This window comes from Lepidochelys olivacea, assembly GCF_965140295.1.
Source record: "Lepidochelys olivacea isolate rLepOli2 genome assembly, chromosome: 7".
NCBI classification, from domain to species: domain Eukaryota; kingdom Metazoa; phylum Chordata; order Testudines; family Cheloniidae; genus Lepidochelys; species Lepidochelys olivacea.
In genome coordinates this window covers 72,286,368-72,307,486 of record NC_140417.1, presented here as the reverse complement: position 1 = coordinate 72,307,486, position 21,119 = coordinate 72,286,368, and the positions used below count along the sequence as shown (strand labels likewise).

At 40.7% G+C, this 21,119-nt stretch overlaps 1 protein-coding gene across 2 annotated transcripts in view; it reads left to right on the top strand.

The window, feature by feature from the left end:
* OGDHL (oxoglutarate dehydrogenase L) overlaps window positions 1-21,119 on the top strand; it is a 116,007-nt gene that overhangs the window by 39,672 nt on the left and 55,216 nt on the right. For both annotated transcript variants that reach the window (XM_084635419.1, XM_084635418.1), the window contains exons 4-11: window positions 3,494-3,596; window positions 9,563-9,678; window positions 11,655-11,809; window positions 17,239-17,385; window positions 18,800-18,890; window positions 19,417-19,596; window positions 20,101-20,229; window positions 20,598-20,777. In XM_084635419.1, coding sequence (XP_084491545.1) covers window positions 3,494-3,596; window positions 9,563-9,678; window positions 11,655-11,809; window positions 17,239-17,385; window positions 18,800-18,890; window positions 19,417-19,596; window positions 20,101-20,229; window positions 20,598-20,777 — 1,101 coding nt within the window. The remainder of the gene's footprint in view (window positions 1-3,493; window positions 3,597-9,562; window positions 9,679-11,654; window positions 11,810-17,238; window positions 17,386-18,799; window positions 18,891-19,416; window positions 19,597-20,100; window positions 20,230-20,597; window positions 20,778-21,119) is intronic.

Genomic DNA, 21,119 nt, shown 5'->3' with positions numbered 1-21,119 from the left:
TATATAGCTGCTGTAGAAATGAAATGCTGAATTTTCCTTTCTGGCGTGTGTAGTTCCCTCCAAACTTCTTTTTTGAAAGTGTGGCTTTATGCTAAAAAGATGTACGTAAAATGGCACCATTTTAATTGACAGATTTTTTTTTCAGAATTATAGCTGTTAATACTAGTGCCCCAAATGAGTTACTTTTACTTCTTCTGTTAATGCTGCAGAACAAACACAGCTAAACACTGATGGAGCTGAAGATTCTGTTCCATCTTGAGTATCATCAACAGAATTGTTTGCTCAGATGTGTAGCCATTGTAAACAATGGGGTTGCACAGATGTCATCAAGAGCGCAATGTGACCCACAGAATTTTTAATACTGGTGATGATGCACGACAACCCTGGCTCGATCTATGCTAAATTTATAAGACTGGCAATTATAGAACAATTGTTTTGTTTTGGTTTTTTTCTTTTTTTTTCTTTGTAAACAGAGCACATATCATATGGAAAATAGATGCAAATACCAAACTCCACAATGGCATTTTTACAGAGTCACTTTTAAGAGTACAACTGCATTTTACGAAATGTTCACAGTTGCTACCTTTTGTACTGAAATTCTAGTTCAGCCCTTGGCTTTCTAGTTTATTTTCACTGATGTTTAGGACACTAATATATTGAATGAAATTGTAGTCAAGTGACTCATAATTTATCCATGAATTTAAAAAATAAGCTGTGTCTGGAAGCTTTATATTAGTACCTGAAAAGGGAAATGAAAAGAATATCCTATTACTATTATAAGATATGTACATGGTTCCTTAAATTTGCCCAGAGTTTTACAGAACATAGATAAATTGTAACGTCTATCAGAAATTGCTGCTTATGTACAATTCAAAAATTAAACTGAAATGTAAGCAAGATAGAGAGAACATAATTGCTTATGTCCCCAGTGTTGAGGTCAGTGTTCATAATAGGGATTATTGGGGCATATATCCAGTGACAGTACTCCTTATTTTCAGTTCTTTTCATAGGGCACTATATTGTGACACTTACATTAGTGGTGTGTGTGTGTCCGTCCCCAACTAAATATATACCCCAAATCAAAATCACAAAACAGAGTACCAAAAAATGCCACCGTGACTAAATAATGGAGGAAAAAATGGTGGTTAAAGGCATATTTTGAAAATTGATAGTCTGGTCCTACTGAGGGCAATAAAAAGGAGCATAAACTCTAGCAAGTGTAAAAGTACAATGAGGCAGGCTAAAAAAGAATCAGAAGAGTGACTAGCTAAGAACGCAAAAACTAACAGCAAAAATTTTTTACATCAGAAGCAGAAAACCTGACAGTCAGTGGGTCTACTGGACAATTGAGATGCTGAACGAGCACACAAGGAAGACAAGCCCATTGCAGGGAAGCTAAATGAATTCTCTGCATTGATCTTCACTGCAGAGGAGCTGGGGGAGATTCCCACACCTAAGCCATTCTTTTTAGGTGCCAGATATGAGGAACTGCCCTAGATTGAGATATCAGTAGAGGAAGTTTTGGAACAACCTGATAAAATAAACAGTAATAAGTCACCAGGACTCGATGGTATTCACCCAAGAGTTCTGAAGGAACTCAAATATGAAATAGGTTACCTACAACAGTTACTAGTTCTGCTATCACTTAAATCAGCGTGTGTACCAGGTGACTGGAGAGTAGCTAATAGAACACGTGTTTTTAAAAACAGCTCTAGAGGCTATCCTGGCAATTATAGGCCAGTAGGCCTAACATCAGTACTAGGCAGACTGATACTTTTGTTCTTTGCTATAGTTTCAACCAGACACATAGGTGAACACGATACGGTGGGGAAGAATCAACATGGCTTTGGTAAATGGTGAGACATAATTTCCAATCTATTAGAATTTTTTGAGGGTATCAACGAGCATGTGGACAAAGGTAATCCAGTTGATAGAGTATACTTGGACTTTTAGAAAGCCTTCGACAAGTCCCTTGCCAAAGGCTCTTAAGCAAAGTGAGCAGACCTGAGATAAGAGGAAAGGTCCTCTCATGGATCAGTAACTGGTTAAAAGATAGGAAATAAAGGGTAGGAATAATTGGTTAGTTTTCACAGTGGAGAGATGTAAACAGCGGGGTCCCCAAAGGTACTGTACTGGAACCTGTGCTGTTCAACATATTCATAAATGTTCTGGAAAAAGGGGTGAACAGCAAAGTGGCAAAATTTGCAGACAACACAAAATTACTCAAGATAGTTAAGTCAAAAACTGACTGCAAAAAGTTACAAAGGGGATCTCACAAAACTGCGTGATTGTGCAACAAAATAACAGATGAATTCAACGTTAAGGACAAAGTATTGCACCTTCAAAAAATAATCCCAATTATACATATAATATGATGGAATCTAAATTAGCTGTTACCACTCAAAGAGGTCTTGGAGTTTCCTGAAAACATCCGCTCAATGTACAGCAGCAATCAAAAAAGCTAACCGAATGTAAGAAACCATTAGGAAAGGGAGAGATAATAAAACAGAAAATATAATGCTGCTATATAAATCCATGGTATGCCTGCACCTTGAATACTATATGCAGTTCTAGTCACCCCATCTCAAAAAATCCCCAAACCATTATTAAATTGGAAAAGTTGCAGAGGAGGGCAACAAAATGCTTAGGGGGTGTGGACCAGCATCCTCCAAGAGGGCAGAAAAAATACTGGGGTTGTTCAGCTTAGAAAAAAGATGACTAAGGAGGGATATGTTAGAGGTCTATAAAATCTGAATGGTGTGGAGAAAGTGAATAGGGAAGTGTTGTTTACCCCTTCACAATAACACACAAAGTAGGGATCAACTAATGAAAATAGGCAGCAGGATTTAAAACAAATATAAGGAAGTACTTTCCACAATGCACGATCAACCTGTGGAACTCTTTGCCATGGAATTTTGTGAAAGCCAAAAGTATAAGTGGGTTCAAAAAAGAATTAGATAAGTTCATGGAGGATAGATCCATCAATGGTTGTTAGCCAAGATGGTCAGGACACCACCCCATGCACTGGATGTCCCTAACCCTCCAATTGCCAGAAACATCTGGCACTGGCCACTGACAACAGGAAACAGAGAAACGGGAAAGGAGGAAAGAATGCACCGCAGCCTGACCCAACAATTCAAATCTGCCTTTCCATTGGGAAATGCCTGCCCCAACTGTGACAAGACCTGTGGGTCAGGGATTGGTCTAATTGACCACCTGTGGATCCACCTGGGATAACCGGCTATCATTTTATGGACGATAATCATACTCTAACTCTGAGGGATGGTTGACTGCTACTGGGCTAGATGGACCATTGGTCTGGCTCGGTATGGCTGTTCGTATGGTTTTTGTGTGTGTATGTTTGATGATTCCATAAGTTATCTGTGTGTTGGGGGCACAATTATTGGCAAGTTCTCCCTTTTTACTGACTTTATCATGATTTTTTTTTTTCTTGGTGTTTCCTCCCTCTTCCTACCTAATTGCACCCATACAGATCCGTGGACATCATGTGGCTCAGCTGGATCCCCTAGGAATCTTGGACGCAGACTTGGATTCATTTGTTCCATCTGATTTAATCACTACTATTGATAAACTGGGTGAGAACTGCAAACTACTTTGATATAAATCAATATGTTTGGCCAGAGGCATGTCTTGTGGTACAATGTATCCTCTAGAGAGAGTCACTAGGCAAGATAATTACAACAACTGAGTGTTCTGTTTTTCTTAGATAGGACAACTATTAATTAGTGAAAATATTCCTCTAACCTTTTTGGTTACTTTATGATAAATCACTGTGACTTTGCTTTAATTGTGGTACGTTTTTTGTGGCTCTAACCAGTGACCACTCCTCAGGGAAATTTGAAATTCCCTCATTCTTGCACTACCTATTTGTAGAAGCAGCTATAGCTCATTGTTCCAAGCTTGGGGCGATCAAGCATGCTTTTAGAACATTAGAGAACAGAGTATGGATTGGCTGATGAGATGGTAATATATGATGTAAATTTGGCAATTTGCACACTTATATTACAATAAGATGGCTAAATCTTTCCAATGAAGCTTCTCCCTTTGCAGCTGGTTGCCACTGCATGCTATCTAGTTGGAACTTTTATTATGGGGAGGGTATAGGGGACAACAGAATTAAGAACAAGTGCATAGTAAATGAACAGTTACACAATGCCCATAGTATCTTCCTAGTGTATTAAAAGGACAGGAAACAATCATACACAGTGCATGGTTCTGGACCACATCTAAAGCGACTAATAGATATAGACATTTCTATAATTGCACATCACTATAGTTTGAGCACCGTGCAGCAGAGATCTTCATTGTCAACTGAATCAAATACAAAATGTATCCTATTCATTGTTATATAAGGGCTAGTTTCTAATAATTATTATTTTTAGTCATATGGTCTTATTGTTATGACTTAGATATATTCCAAAAACCATGTTGTCCTAAAGTTTTTTTTAGAGTGATATTATAAACATGCTAAAATCTTAATACAATAGTTCAGTGACTGATAGTTTTTCCTGTTCCTTATTTACTTCTGTGGAACAATAGATTGTGCATTTCCATGAATGAATCTTTCTGTGAATGATACAGAAGCTACGTATTTTTAAAAAGTTTTGATATAAGTTTTCTGACTAAATGAAGAGATGCCCAAACTAGTCTTAGTCCTCTCAATATGAATCCTATCTTCTTTTCTTAATTTGAAGAATCTGTCCAAGCTGTATCCTGTATCTCAGGGATTGGCAACCTTTGGTACATGGCCCACCAGGGTAAGCCCCCTGGCGGGCTGGGCCGGTTTGTTTACCTGCTGTGTCCGCAGGTTCAGCCGATCGCGGCTCCCACTGACGGTGGTTTGCCGCTCCAGGTCAATGGGGTCTGCGGGAAGCTGCGCGGGCTGAGGGATGTGCTGGCCGCTGCTTCCCTCAGCCCCCATTGGCCTGGGACAGCGAACCGTGGCGAGTGGGAGCCGCAATCGGCCGAACCTGCGGACGTGGCCGGTAAACAAACCGGCCCGGCCCGCCGGGGGCTTACCCTGGTGGGCCACGTATCAAAAGTTGCCAGTCCCTGAGATACAGGATACAGCTTGGACAGATTCTTCAAATTGACAGATTCTTCAAACTGGCGGACTGCGTGCCAAAGGCTGCTGATCCCTGCTGTATCTTAGAAGAAGAAAATGGAGATTGTAAAATTTTGAACACTGACTGTTAATCTCAGTCTTGCAGTCATCACTTAACGGTGTCTTAAAGCAGCGGTTCTCAAACTTTTTTTAGCAATCCAAGGACCCCCATTTTGATTTATAATTTTTCACAGACTCCCAAACCCCCTGCTCAGCCTCAGGCCCTGCTGCCCCTCCTCTTCCCCGCCTCCCCCCCGAGTGCACCCCGTCCCTGCTCCTCCCACTCCTTCTGCACACCACTGAACACTTGTTCTGTGCAGGAGGTGCTGGGAGGGAGGGGAGTTGATTGCTGGAGCCAGCAGCCCCAGACATGACTCCCTGACCCGGACTCCAGCTTCAGAAATCCTGTCTTAGAGGAATAATGCAGTGTGTCCTGGTTCTCCAAGATTGCTTTAGCTTTCTTAGATGGCATTTGTTTGAGATGAAGCAACATGATCATGATTTCTGCTAGAGCAGAAAGAGCTGAAGAAACCCCATTCTTAGTCCTTGGGGAGTCTCCCTTATCTGAGTCTGCTCTCTGGTACAAGCAAAATAATTATGATATGCTAGGACCTGAGGAGCAGTAATATCTGTATTATTAAATTAATATAAAATTAACAAAATATAGTTTAAAATTAAAATACTTGCATCACCTTATACTATGTGCAGTCTGCTACTGCTGATTATGGTACCTGTTGAAATGCAAGGCACAAAAAGCAGCTGTAGATGGGAGGGGCTGTTGTCACAGGGATTGTGGGAAAAGAGGAGGGTTCCAACGTAAAACAGAGGTGGCAAAAATACATAGTGATACACATAATACAGAAATACATAGCTTTGACCTACTCGTGGTGGGGGGGTGATCTATATCTTTTGTCATGCTAATCACAGACTAAATGACAGTAGAGGTGACTTGACTGACCAGTCTCTGGTGGCTTTATGTGAGAGCTCAATACCCAGGCAAGGTGAAGAAGGTGCATTACACGCATTGTCAGTGGTGCAGGTTAGTGGCTTCATGGGAGTCATGCTAGTAGCTAGCCTTATGCAGGTCAAGGAGTCATTTTGTGATTCCTTCTCATAAAGTGACACGTTGCCTTGAGGGGAGTGCAGGGTTTTTCCCCCTCTTGGGATGATTTCATTTCTTCTCTTTGTTGTTTACATTTTCTGTAAAAGGAAAGCCTCAAGCACTCAGGATCCCAGCTGTATTATCTTCATTGTGAAAAATAGTCTGCACTTTTGATTAAAATGAGGTGGTTATTTCCTCCAATGTGAGGCACCATCAGAACCCTGATGAATTTGGCTCCCAGACTCATGCATTGCGTAAGAGAGATTAGTTTATGTTCTCATTCTCAGCCTGCTGGGAAGAGAGATGGCAGGGAGAGCACAAAGGTCCTTCAGGGCAGTGGTTCTGAACCAGGGGTCTGGTACCCCCTGGGGGGCCATGAGCAGGTTTTAGGGGGTCTGCCAAGCAGGGCCAGCATTAGACTATCTGGGGCCCAGGGCAGAAAGCCAAAGCCCCACTGCATGGGGCTGAAGCCCAAGGCCCTGAGCCCCACTACCCAGGGCTGAAACTGAAGCCTGAGCCATGTAGCTTCGCAGGGGCTCCTGTGGAGCGGAACCCTGGGCAATTTCCCTTTTTGTTACCCTCTAATGCCAGCCCTGACCTTTATATGCAGAAAAACAGTTGTTCTGACACAGGTGGGGAGTAGAATTTTCATAGCATGTTGGTGGGGGGAGGGCCTTCAGAAAGAGAGAGGTTGAGAACCTCTGCTTCAGAATATCCAGAGCATACATGAACCTTAGCATGACTTTGAGTACAAGTTCAGTGCAGACCATTGGCGTGTCTTCTCTGAACCTCAGAAATAATGCGATGTGAAATCCTGGGCATCTTGAAAAACTATCAGTAGTGTGACATCACATGGAAAAAGAAACTGGATACTTGCAATCTGAAACAGGAAGGGATGGCATGTTTAGAAGGGATGGTGCCATGTAAGCATGTGTCTTGTGGGATGTATGATATGAATATGTTGTTAGAAAAAGAAAGTTGGAGTGTGGATAATGGGATTCCCAAGCTCAGTGCTAAGTGTTCCCCTGTAGCTTGAGACCAATAGGGAAACTTACAAAGAGCCTCTAATGACCACACAAGATACTTGAATATGATGGCCAGCAACACATATTTCCTGTATGTAGTGTCCCATGCATCAGTTCCCTTTAGGAGTTATATTTACAATACAGCTAGTTGCGAGAACACATTTTGCAAAATAGTAATGCCTAAAAAATACCTTCAGTGAGGTCTAAGCTCAAAGGTCCCTATCCCTTTAAACCTGAAGTGATGCTGTAGTAAATTTGCAGTGCTGAGGTAAAAGACACAGCTGTGCTATTTGTGCCTACATCACTTCTATTACATGTTCCATTGTTTGCATGACTGCCCATGAAAATTCTGCTAAGTCAGAGAGTGAGTCAGCAAGGAAACAAAGAAAAGTAAAGTTGGTGGCACTGTGTTCTTTGCTTTAGTGTCACAGACTCAGAACCAAATCTCTTAAGTACTAGTAAATTGCACTGATTCAATTCTATGTATGTCTGTATATGTGCCTTTTTCAAATTTAAAGTGAAAAATGAAGTGCTATTTATCTAGTTACCATTTATACTTACTTAACTTTTATTTTAAATGAAAAGATTACGTATTAGTAATAACAATATCAATGAACTGACACTGTTGCATGGTAAGTAGTACACTGAATTCCATAGTGGTTTGGCCTTTACATTGCTTAGTTCTCTTCTCCCCTTCTAGAATTTGAACACTGATCCTTTTTTCCTTTCCTTGTGAACTCTTAGATCTCTGGGTATTATTCAGGCTGTCAGTCAATGAATGCTAAAGTACTTGCTTACAGTATGTGTTCAATCTATAATGGGTTAAGATTAAGTTACCTCACCATGTACTTTGAGCAATGCTGTGATGCTGGTTGGTCTTGTTTATACCTCATTTCTTGGAACTGCAAAAGATAGGTTAAAGATTGGCAGAAACTGATTTCTTGGCCTCGGCAGGTTCACAGATCCCTAAATCAAGGGTGGAGATGATGCATTCTTTTCACAGTATCTGGCCTTGAGAGGAACTCTGATTTATAAACCATCTGGTTCAAATCTGAAGTTATTGGTAGGACTTCTGTTACTAATAGCAAAGACAGGGTCAATTTCACCTCCTAACGTTAAAATGAGACCCTGAGATTTTTTTCCCTTGTGGGTTTCCAGGTCAAATGTAACCTAGATAAGATGTTTGATGGCATGTGTAAGATAAATTGATAATCTCAGTGAATATCTCCATCTTGAAGACTAATTGGCACTCTAGTTGGCACTCTCAAAAGCCAAGGACTGAATGTGTGTGCAATGCAATTATAGCCCAGCTTCTGCTGCATCTCTGATAAACACATATATTATTCCTTCAATCTGGATTTTCTTCAGCCTGTATAATTACTTCTGATTTTTGCTGCTGCTGCTATTTTTAGGCAATGTGGACAGTAATTTATTGTATTGGCCAGTGGTTGTATAAAAGCATTCTATTGGCTAAAAGACTGCTAATTATTTTATTTGTCATGATCTTACTTACAGACTTTCTAATTTTTACACTTTTAGATTCTAGAAAGAGTTTCAGGAAATACAATTTTATGGATCAATCATTGTTTTCAAGAGAATATAAAGAGAGATTTTAAGAGGAGAGTTGCCAGAAGTACCTGGAATGAACTTAAATGTGTTATGTATTTTTGTGACACCAAAAATGCATTGGGCACAAAAAAAAGTAGTCGTAAGGGAATCATCCAGTCCCTCCCTGAAAAATCTTCCAGTTTCAATTTAGAAATTACATCAGTGAGGATCATAAAGTAAAAATTTGGGAAGCTAAGACAAGGGTTATGGTGTGATGGGTTAACCTACATATGTATCTTTAATCTATTTAAAACTGGTTTTTCTTGTGTTGCCACATTTCATGGCAGAAGTGAGTTGAGATGAAATTTAAAAAAAACCAAACCTATAGTAGTAGGAACTTGGAACACAGGGCAGGCGCCATGTTATTCCCCCTAGTGAAGGTTTTCTGTCACATGCAGCCTTCCATTGGAATATTGTACCACTTGCTTGCGTAGCAGATACCGATCTAATAGATGAGATTTGCTCCTTCATCTGATAAACCTCTTGAAAACTCTGCCAATGTGCTTGTTAAATATGGGTTTCTCCAAGTGTGTGGTGTTCATTACAATCTGGCAATTCAAAATATTTTCCCTTTTCTCCAAAGGTAAGGTGTCTTACAGCAGCCTTAAACTTTCACTGTGTATTGTCTTGACCAGGACATACTGTCTGTTTAGCTTGTGCTTTTTGTCTCCCCACCCCCTCTCACCAATTGACACACTGTAGGGCTGTATGGGTTGCATGAATCTGACTTGGACAAGGTTTTTCGATTGCCTACAATCACCTTCATAGGAGGAGATGAGACTGCTCTTTCTTTACGAGAGATCATCAAGCGGCTGGAGGTCAGTGTGGCGATATATCTTGTGTAACTGCTTTCATCCAGATGGAAGTGAGCTGTTGTCAGTTTGTATATTATAAAATTGGTCCATTCCACTTCAGTTGACAATAGGACACATGAGGGAACTTCAGATGGCATTCAAGGTGACCCTAGAGCAGTGGTTCTCAACCTGCGGCCCAGTCAGCACAGAGCTGCAGCCCATGTGACATCCTCAGGGCCAAACAGGTAGTATTGGATGCAGCCCACATAACACATTGTGGGCTGGGTAAATAGGTTGAGAACCACTGCCCTAGAGTTTCTATAAATGGTAGAAGCTGTCGGGTCATCTTTCAAATGCCAGTGTAACGTAGGAGGTGGTGGTGGGCCATGGCAGCACAATACTAACGTAGGCCCTATTCCTGCAAAGGGATCCTGCTAGCTGATCGCTTTGCAGGATAAGGGCCCCTAAAACATTTCTTTGTGTTTTCTTTGGGTCTGTCACAGAGAAACTCCTTATAAGCCACTAGTTTCCATTCCATGCATTTCCTCAGGACGCATTGTGAGCTCAATCCTTCAGCCTTGACATCTGTGAGACTTTTTTTTTTTTTTTTCCTGGTGTAATGACTTTGGGATTGGGCCCTAAACTCATGACCACTCCAATACAGATTGGAAACAGCTTGTATGATAGTGGTTCTCCCCTCCCCCCCTGCCCCGCATAGTTATATTTTTTTCCCCAATAGCTGATGTAATTATGCTGTATGAATTCAGTGAAACTGGAAGTGTTTAAGAGAATAATGTGGGAAGAACCCAAAATGAGACCGCAGATAGCATTAGAAACGTATCAGTACAATGCCTGATCTTGCTGGATGCTCCTTTGAAGTACTGAATGCTGTCACCACTGGCTCTTTAGCACTTTGCAGGATCGGACTCATAGCGCATACAGGGACACTGTAGGGGATCCATGGTCATTTTCTACGTTGCAGACGTAGAATGGATCTTTTAAAGTTGCTTTGTGCCTGACCGTATTATCTCCCCGCTATTTGCGTGGCAATTTTAAAAGTGCCAGGCTTTTAAAATCTATTTGCACATCACATACTCATGAAACGAAACATGCTATAAAGGGAAAAAAAATTTAATTGCAGAAGTTTGGATTAGTTTTGTCAACATTATCACAATCTCACACTCTTGTATATTTGGTTTGGTGCTTTTTTTACTGTAAGAATCTCTGTATTTGGTGCTCCTGTTAACTTCCTCTTATGTATAATATATCTTTCCAGTAAACATTTCCTCTAAAATAAATAATAGAAAACTTTTAAATACCCACAAAGGCAAACTAGAGTTACTTCCAAAATATGTTGATTTTGCCAGTATCAAAGACAAAATTAGGTTACTTCCCCTACCCTCTCAATTTAGTTGGAAATCTGAAATGGATTCCTAGCCTTTTAAGAATTGCCAGCTATCAAACAATTTGTATGGGGCTTCATAAATGTCTTTTCACTGTCTTTATTACTTGATTTCATTTGATAATTTTTTTAAAAAACCCTTTGGATAAATTCTGATAACCAATTTGAATTTTTTCCTGAAGCATCCAAAGCAATGACCGTGATCTGGCTACATTTTTTTTTTTTTGTCAGTTAGATTAACTTCATCAATTAGTTTAGGGCATATATATTGACCTACTTTTAAATGATTATTACCAGTTGCGAGAAATCTTCCAGCTTCCAAGTGTCTGAAATATTAGTTTCTGTGGGGAAAGTTTGTGGGGCTTGGGAATCCTAATCCAGGATTTAGTAAAAGAATTGAATTGCTTACAGCCCCAAGAAAGAATTAATACAAAGGGAAGGGAAATCACATTTTAATACAGGGAATGATAACGGAATGGTGGTGGGAATGATAACAGAAATAAACTACTTGCTTTAGTTTTAGAATATCTGTCCTACTTCTCCCAATCCATGAACTCCCAAAGTTGTAAGTTTCTAGACTTCATGTTTTACCTCCCAGAATACATACTGTCAGCACATTGGACTGGAATTCATGTTCATCAATGATGTGGAGCAATGCCAGTGGATCCGACAGAAGTTTGAAACTCCTGGTGTCATGAAGTTTACAAATGAGGAAAAACGGACATTGTTGGCTAGGCTGGTGCGCTCCATGAGGTATGTTGGGGTTTGTCCAGCAACTTTTTGTTTTCTGTTTCTTTTGAGGGGAGGAGGGGATAGATCACATTCTTGGGTATTTCCATGGCTTTTGTGACACAGTTAGCAGCAGATTCACCGGTTTGTGTTGGAGGTTTGGGAGAATGTTTTAATAATCCAATCCATGTAAGTAGTTCATAGTTTCTGTCTGAAAAGAACGCTAAGTGGTTTTGAATGCTGTTGCTGAGCTTTCCCATTCAGTCTTACCTTCTAAAGTACCTAATTGTCCACGATACACTGTACTTTTCCCCCCTCTGGTGCCACAGAACTGAAAAAGCCATTGTAACTGGCCCTCTCAGAATTTCTCTGGTGTGAGGAGAATCCCCAGGTAGTGTGTAGAGTAGATGTGCTCCTCCTGTATTGGGCATAGGTGGCATGGCCAGGTTATCCCTGCAACCAACTGATGCTCCACTACCAGAGTGGCCCCTCGGGGTCAGGACAACCAGACATAACTTAGCGTACTTCCCAGGCTTCAGAAAGCTGTACCAGGAGAGAACAGGATTTGGAAGCATAAAGGTGACTTAAATGCATGTCTGTTTCCCCTCTTCTAAGCTATGCCAAATGCAGCTGTACCATGGCACTCTGTCTGACCCACAGACTTCTTTTCATTTCCTGTCTGTTTAGTGACCTAAATTTTAAACAAGTTGAAGGAGGTGTCTAGTTCCCAGTGGACTGAAATCCGCATCTCAGTCACTACCCCCATTGGCACCCATGTTGACTGTCTCTGTGACGAGGTCATAGAGTATGAAGGCCACCCTACCCTCTTGAGTGAGGCTTGCTGCCCATTCTCTACATGATTATCCACAGGACAGGACTTCGTTTCTCAGTGATGTTGATCTGGCATCTTTGACAAACGCTGCAGTCAGCACAAGATAGTGACACTGATTTAGAGAGTGATTAATGGGAATATGTTTCTTTACTAGATTCTTTCCCCTTCTCCCCCCCCCCCCAAAAAAAAAAAGAGAGAGAGGGAGAGGCAGTAGAAAGCTGTTACAAATGAAGTTCCAATAGAAGGTACTGATGTTTTTGCCACTGTGTGTGGTGTTCAGCAATATTTTTGGTTGGGGAGACGACAGTGCATCATTCTTGTCCAATTTTAATGAAACAGAAAGGAATTTTAGTCAGACACTTAATAGTCAGGTGAACATGGCATTTGAGTGATGGGTTGTTAAACAACTTGTCTGTATGACGTTTCCTCATTTATCTTCCTGATGCAGAAATTTGTATTACTTCTGGCTGTGGAGGGACCTGATTTTGACCAACAGGAAGGAGCCAAACGTCTTATCAAATTTTTTTTGTCTATGGGAAAATACAGAAAGAAGTACTTAGATGAATTACTGTCCCACCCAGCTGTGGACACAATTTCTACTGAAAGAGGTTGAAAGTGTTAAATCTATTGCTGTGCAAAATCTGCTTCATACTCATTGAGTTTGCAGCCTTATAGCTAATATCACTGTAGATTTTAAAATTCAGTTTTAATAATCTAACTTCTTCTCATTTGTGCTGTTTGTTTACTGGTAGATTTAGAAATGGCACCTAACTCAGTTTTTTATTTTAGAAAATATGTCCATTGCATATCTCTAGAGACTCTCACAAATGATAAACACAGGCAATGTTAGGCCCTGATTCTTCAATCTGATTCACGTGGCCAGACTCTAATGGCTGCACACCAGCTGGCGGGATCAAGGCCTTTCCAGGCATGTCTGTGTCTCTCCCTCCCTGCTTCTCATGTACAAGTCCTCATGGTGTTTAGTTTCACAGTCTGGCAGGGAGGATGTTTAAATCTAATGAAAGCTGCTACTTTAAAAAAAAAAAAAAAAAAAAAAGAACAAATCTGTGTGTGTTCGTGTAAAATACATTTTTGTGAAAGTTTAACCTGAATTTCAGCTAATTCAGGGACAATTTAGGTTATGAAAGTTTTGTTTTGCATATATATCTCCATATAATTTTTGACTGATTTTTTTTTTTTTCCTTTGGTGAAACTTTCACTTTAACAACCTTGGCCTGAATTAGCTGCCATACTCCCTTGAAGAGTGTGATGGGACTACCAAAGCGAGCCCCGATTGTTTGGGAAGTTTCTGACTTGGCTTGTTTAAATATCCTGTGGACCTGGAGGTTACATCTAAGATGTCAGGCCCTAGGCAACATGTCCTTTTCTCTTCTTCAGAATATGGACTGGTCAAAATCTGATCAAAATGCTAGTAGAACCATAGAACATCCTTGGTGGTGGTAACCAAGCCCTATGTTTCTTTAGATGTTACAGGCAGTCCTTCAGGTAAGGTACACTGATACCTCCTCGCTATCCACATATGAGTATATTGCCCTCTTGAACCGCCACAAAGGCTTTGGTTTTCCAAATGCTATTTTAGAGTCCAAATGTTACCAGGGTAAAGGGAAGAGAAAGCTTTTGTTCTTTTGCTCATGTCCATTCCGCGCTAGGTGTGTGCACACTGTGTGTACTGTGGCTGGAAATTTTTCCCTCAGTGGTATCCGTTGGGCTGTCTCTTGCTCCTTCTGGTGCTGCACGCTTATGAACCAGTATAAGGGGCACTGTTGGCCCTACACCCTCTCAGTTCCTTCTTACTGGCTGTGACAATTGCTGGAACTCCTCCTCTTGCTTTGGCAAGGCATTATTCAGTGGTTTCTCTTTAGCTTAATTTATTAGTCTTCTCACACAAGATGTCCATTTGGTTCCTTAAAGGATTAGAAAGACTTTACCCTCAAATTCATGAACCAGTTCTGCCGTGGGACCTAAACCTGGTCCTGTCAAGACTGATGGGCCACTATCATTGTGCCCTGTGCTATATCTCTCCCGGAAGGTCGCTTTCCTGGTGGAGTTACCTTGGCCAGAAGGGTCTCAGAAATTAGGGCCATTATGTCAGAACCACCGTACACCGTATCCTTCAAGGACAGGGTTCAACAGCGCTCCCACCTGGCGTTCCTTTCAAAGGTAATCTCGTGGTTCCATAGTAACCAGTCTCTTTTCCTGCCAATTTTCTTCCCAAAACCACTCAAGAATTCAGAGGAGTAGCATCTCCACTCATTGGATGTTAGACGTGCCCTAGCCTCCTACACTGAAAGGACCAAGCTGTTCCATAAATCCACTCAGCTCTTCATGGCAATAGCAGATAGGATGAAAGGCCTACCAGTTTCAGCCTAGAGAATCTCATCTTGGATAACTTCCTGTATTCATGGATGGTACAAGCAGGTGGGTGTCCCACCTTCTGCCATCTTAACTGCCTACTCGATGAGAACTCAGGCCTCATCATCACTGTTTCTGGCCCAGGTCCCGATCCAAGACATCTGCAGAGCAGCGACCTGGTTGTCAGTGCATGCCTTCTCCTCCCACTATGCCATCACCCAGCAGGCTTGAGATGATGCCAGGTTTGGGAGAGCAGTATTGGAATCCTCATGTCCATGAACTCCAAGCCCCCTTCCTTAGGTACCGCTTGAAAGTCACGTAATGTGGAATGGACAAGAGCAATCACGCGAAGAAGAAAAGAAAGGTTACTAACCTTTACGTAACTACTGTTCTTTGAGATGCGTTGCTCCTGTCCATTCCACAACCCACCACCTGCCTCTCTGTCTGAGTTAGCCAGCAAGAAGGAACTGAGAGGGTGAAGGGCCAGCCATGCCCCTTATACCAGCACATAAGCATACAGCACCAGAGGATGCTAAAGCCAGCCCAACAGATAGCACTGAGAGAAATTTCTGGTGACCGTGCATGCAGTGCGCACACACTTAACATGGAGTGGGCATGAGCAACACATCTCAGAGAACAGCAGTTATGGAAAGATTAGTAACCATTTTTTTCCATATTCCCATGTGTGGATGGAGGGAGGCAGGAAGAATGGGAGGTTGTGAGGAGACCCTTTTAATGTTACCAATTTGTGACTGTTCTATCACATGCAAGGCTTTAATACATGGTGAACACAATTTATCAGCCGTGTCCACCTCCTGCCTGCCTGCTCGTGAATATTTCTGACTTTTGTTTGGTAAGGACACTAGTTTAACCAGCTATTTCTAAACATATGTAACCAGAATCTCCCTCCCCCGGCCCAACATGTCCCAAGTGTAAGATGTCACTTTGAAATGTTGAAAATGCTTCCAAAGTCAGTGGCAATGTGCTCTGGTAAATACACTTCCTAACTGGAGGGAGGGAAAGAGTTACACTGTGCAGTACTGGGTTAACATCAAACCCCCAAAGGATGGAAAATCGCAGATACAGCTGCCATTTTAATTCACCCCATTGTCTAGAGGACTTATGCTCTCAAGGAGCCAGACCTTCAGCTTTTCGTAAATGGATGTGGTTCCATTGATTTCAAGGTGCTATCAAATTTACATCAATTCAGGATATGTCCATTGTTCTTGAAGTTCTACGCTGCCTTAGATCCAAACTGTTGGGTCAGCTTAGGAGAGTTTTCTGGCAACATGCCATTTCACTGCTGTTATGGCTTTTAAGTTTTAGATCATAAGGGAGGTAATCTTCAGCATTATACTTGGAGCTGAGTATTAATGGACATTGTGACATTATCAGGCCTTGCATTACACTGATGATGTAACCACTAACGTTATTTCATGAAGATTTATTTTTCTTTGTGTTCAATATCTTTAGGCTTTATAAATGACCCTTTCAGCGTTTGTTAAAAGCCACTTTAACTGTGTGTGGTGCCTCTGGCCCTAACCCATTAAAAGACGGAACAACATAGAACTGTCAGTAAAGGACAGATTTTATGTCTGTAGTTACTGATTCCTGAGACACAGATTCCAGTGTAGCGGCTCCTGGCAAATTACCAACTATTACATCACTTAGTCTGTGGAGCTGTGCCACTGAATAGGGTTTCCAAGATTTCTCCTGGAATTACGTGTTTTCTGCTGCAAGTTTTTACGCTGCCATTTCCCTTAATTGTTTACTCACTGTTATTTCCAGAAGATATGGGATTCTCTTTTGTCTCCTCTTGGATCTGCAGGGTGGCTTACTCTTTTGACATTCTGCCTACATGTGAGGCTTTCCCTATTGTAGTCAGTAGTAACTTTCTGCATGTAAGGACAGCAAACTAGAAAATTTTTGCCATAATTTCTATGCTTTGATTTTGTTCATCATAATATTGTCCAGGTGTCAGAATCGATTCACAAAGTGCTGGTGAAAACTTTTAAAGGTGGGCAGTAGGGCAGGCAAGAGATAAATCTTTTCTCTTTCATGAACTTATTTTTCCCCAATAAAATTCATGCTCTGAGAAATATGAGTATGTATTAAGAAGTCTTCTCTAAAAGTCTTCTCAGTGGGCATCTTATGTTACTTCTCCAAATGCCCTTCAGTTGATTTAAAAAAAAATAACCATCTGATGCATTTCCTTAACTTATTGCTTTTCTCTCCCTCTTTTGGCAAGATTTGAAGACTTCCTTGCCCGCAAGTGGTCCTCAGAGAAGCGCTTTGGTTTAGAAGGGTGTGAAGTAATGATTCCTGCTCTTAAAACCATCATTGACAAATCCAGCGAAATGGGAGTTGAATATTTAATAATGGGGATGCCTCACAGGTAACTGTTCATTTAAAATAAAGGCAAATAACGATGGACTCATTTGCACAGTGTGGTATACACTGCTTTAGGTTTCTGGCCCCTTTTAGAGACTGGGAATGTGATGTTATAAGGGAGGTTGGTAAAACAGGTTAGTTATCCCAACTAAAAGATATATTGAGTATCAATATCACAGAGTTCTAAGGGAGCTATCTCTCAGTGAGGGGCTAAAACTTTCATCATGGGAGACTAGTCAAGGACCTGCTTTGAAATAGGAAGAGAGTCTGGCAGGCATTACACTTCATTCCCCACTGTGGAGAGCTTGGAATTGAGAGGGTGTACCAATTTCCCACATCTTTATCTATACTCTGGAAGGCAGTGCCAGGAATGGGGACACTATTGACGAATAATATCTTAAACAGGAAGGGGCAGAGTCATTTTGAAAAGGGGAAATATCCTTATATTTAAAAAGTGAGATGCACATTTGCTTGTGGGGTTTCTCTTTGGTTCCCAGGTTTCAATCTGCTACAGGTGGCAATAGAATCAACTTTGAAAACACTTTAGTATTTGGAACATGGCTGCTGAGTCACTAATTCTTGTTGAAAGGGTAGTCAGTTTTCTCATAGGTGGGAAAAAGGGGTCCTTATAATTCAGGGAACCTTAAAAGAAGGGATAGGAAAAAATAGTGAACAATATATTATATTCATCATAGTAGGAGAAAGGGTTCATAACCATTCCATGCTATTTTCTCATAACTTTGTACTAGGAGCTACTTTTCATACTCACAGAATGTTATATTAACTTCACAAAACTGTGGGTTTTTTTAGCTTAAAATTTTTAAATACAAAAATCAAGAAATGTAAAATGAAGGAGCTGTACTGTGATAGCAATAAGCCACTCCAGGGGTCCTTAGTTGGGTACTGGGGCATTTTTTTTGGCCTTCTGCCCAGTTGATGAACAGCCCACTGTAGCTTATTGCTATAACCATTCATTAAAATATATTTTCAAAGGATCATATCCTGCCTGCACTTGGGTGTGCATGAGAGTAGCTGTACGTATATATCCAAAGGCAAAATATGATGCCCCCCCAAACAGCCAAAATAAGTAAAACTTCCCCAGTCTCTCATCTGTGATAATTGTCAAGTAACTGGTCTAGATAATAGCACTCTACTGATGGCATGTTAGGGTTGTGATAGAAACTCACAAAAGAAAAATCTCTAGCTTGTGGTTAAATACCTAGGCACTATGGAGTGCCAATGGTGATGCAGTAGGGACACTCTGGGATGGGTGGGTATGGGGGTGTGTGTGTGTGGGAGGGGTGGGGAGTGATTGGAGGATTAAGGGACAGTATTTGTAGATGTTTAAAATACATTTTTTTTAAATTTCCAAAATTGTTTGGTAAGATTTCATCAAAGAACTTTCTGTTGTTGTTTAGAGGTAGGTTGAATGTACTGGCCAATGTCATCCGAAAGGAATTGGAGCAGATCTTCTGTCAGTTTGATCCAAAACTTGATGCAGCTGATGAGGTAACATGCAACTTTATTACATAGAGAATAAGTACTGAATTGTTCTGGATGTTCTTGTCCATGTAAATACGCAGTATTAGGAACTATTAAAGTTCATAATTTTGTTTTGTTAAGTGATCAGAATCAATGGGGTTCACTGATAACTTTATTCTTTATGAAACACTATAGCACATCTTTCAAATGCAGAAAGATTCCTAGTCATTAACTCTAAACAGTGAATTCAATTCACCGGGTATCTCTCTAACATAGTTTGTTTTAGCTCCAACCATCTTCCTCTATTTTGTACAGAGACAAGCATGTTGTCTGTGCTTAGTTAATATGAAGTGTTGTGTTCTGACACCGAGGTATTAAAACAGAAACAAATGTTTTAAAATTTGAAATTATTTTCAATAAAAATACCATGCAGGGTGACACGTAACAACTAGCCAGATTCATTTTTCAGTATGAAGTGTAGATTTTAAATGTTGAATTGGAAGTAGTTTATATGGCTGGCGTACATGAACCTTGACTGTCTTTTGTGTGTTAGGGGTCTGGGGATGTAAAATATCATTTGGGAATGTACCATGAAAGGATCAACCGAGCAACAAATAAGAACATCACTCTGTCGCTTGTGGCTAACCCATCTCATTTGGAAGCAGTAAACCCTGTTGTTCAGGGGAAGACCAAAGCTGAGCAGTTTTACAGAGGGGATACAGAGGGGAAAAAGGTAAAATTACAAGCATGCTAGGATAACTTTTGCTGGTGTGTGTATGTGTAAGTTTTTCTAATAGCCCAGTTTACCAAAGTTTTGAGCTCTAGAAGTGGGAGGTACTTCAAGACACTGAAACATTTCTTTGTGTAATTGGATATGTTGGCCTTTGAACTAAACTAGTAATTTTAAATTAGCACAGGGTAATGCTTCCTAATTCTCTGACTGATTACCAGGTTGATTAACTTAGTTCCTGAACTTGGAAACCTCAGGTTGTAACTTTCACTCAATTGGGAATCAAGCAAAGCAGTCTGAATGTGGAAAAGCATGCATGTTATGATTTCTTATATTTTTTTTTATTTGAATTGTGGTCCTTCCTAGGAATCCCAGCCGTAGACCAGGGGCCTATGGGGCTGGCCATTGTAAAAATACATAACAAAAAGTTCATGCCCCCTAGGAACTGACAATTACACTTTTATCTGATGCTTTTTTTTTTTTTTTTTCATTCGTCCCTTATCTTAGGTCATGTCCATACTACTACATGGAGATGCTGCCTTTGCTGGACAGGGAGTGGTTTATGAAACCTTTCATCTCAGTGACCTCCCATCATACACCACAAATGGCACTATTCATGTTGTGGTCAATAACCAGGTGAAAAACAGAATTTCTTAAGCAATTTGGGTCTGATGACTTCCCATATATTCCTTTTGTTTTATTCTTGTCATGATAGATTGTATATACCAGCCCTCTTTCATTGACTAGAATGATTATACCCTGAAAATGGTCAGCACATTTGGCTGTGCTCAGCATAGGAGACACGGATTTTGTGGGATCCAAATAAGTAGATAAAAATGATGCATTATGTTAGATGAATTAAAGAAGAAATTACCTTCCAAAGTGAAAAGCCTATAATTACTGTCATGTAAAAACTAGGTATTAAACTAAGATTTCAGGCATTCAAAAGAAAAGCAAAAAAAACCCTTTTCTCACACATTAATGGAAGCTTGTTTTTTTCTTAGATTGGCTTCACTACAGATCCCCGAATGGCCCGCTCGTCTCCATACCCTACAGATGTTGCCCGTGTGGTCAACGCACCCATATTCCATGTGAATGCTGATGACCCTGAAGCAGTGATGTATGTGTGCAATGTAGCTGCAGAATGGAGAAACACATTCAATAAAGATGTGGTTGTAGATTTAGTAAGTACTGGGTTAATTTTAACTCTTCACTTTGCATATTTTATGCTAGTCTTTTAAAATAAGTCAGTAACGTCAAATATGTTAATATGGGTTCATAAACATTGCTGCGCTCATTGCATTTATTGGCTTGAATGCTACTGTTAAGTAGTTTTCCCTGCCTTACATTATTACTTGTATTATTGTACTGCCTAGAGCAGGGTTCTCAACCTTTCTTTCTGAACCCCACTCTCCCCAACGTGCTGTAAAAACTCTGTGGCCTACGTGTGTCACAACAACTGTTTTTCTGCATATAAAAGCCAGCCCCAGCGTTAGGGGATAGCAAGCGGGGCAATTGTCTGGGGT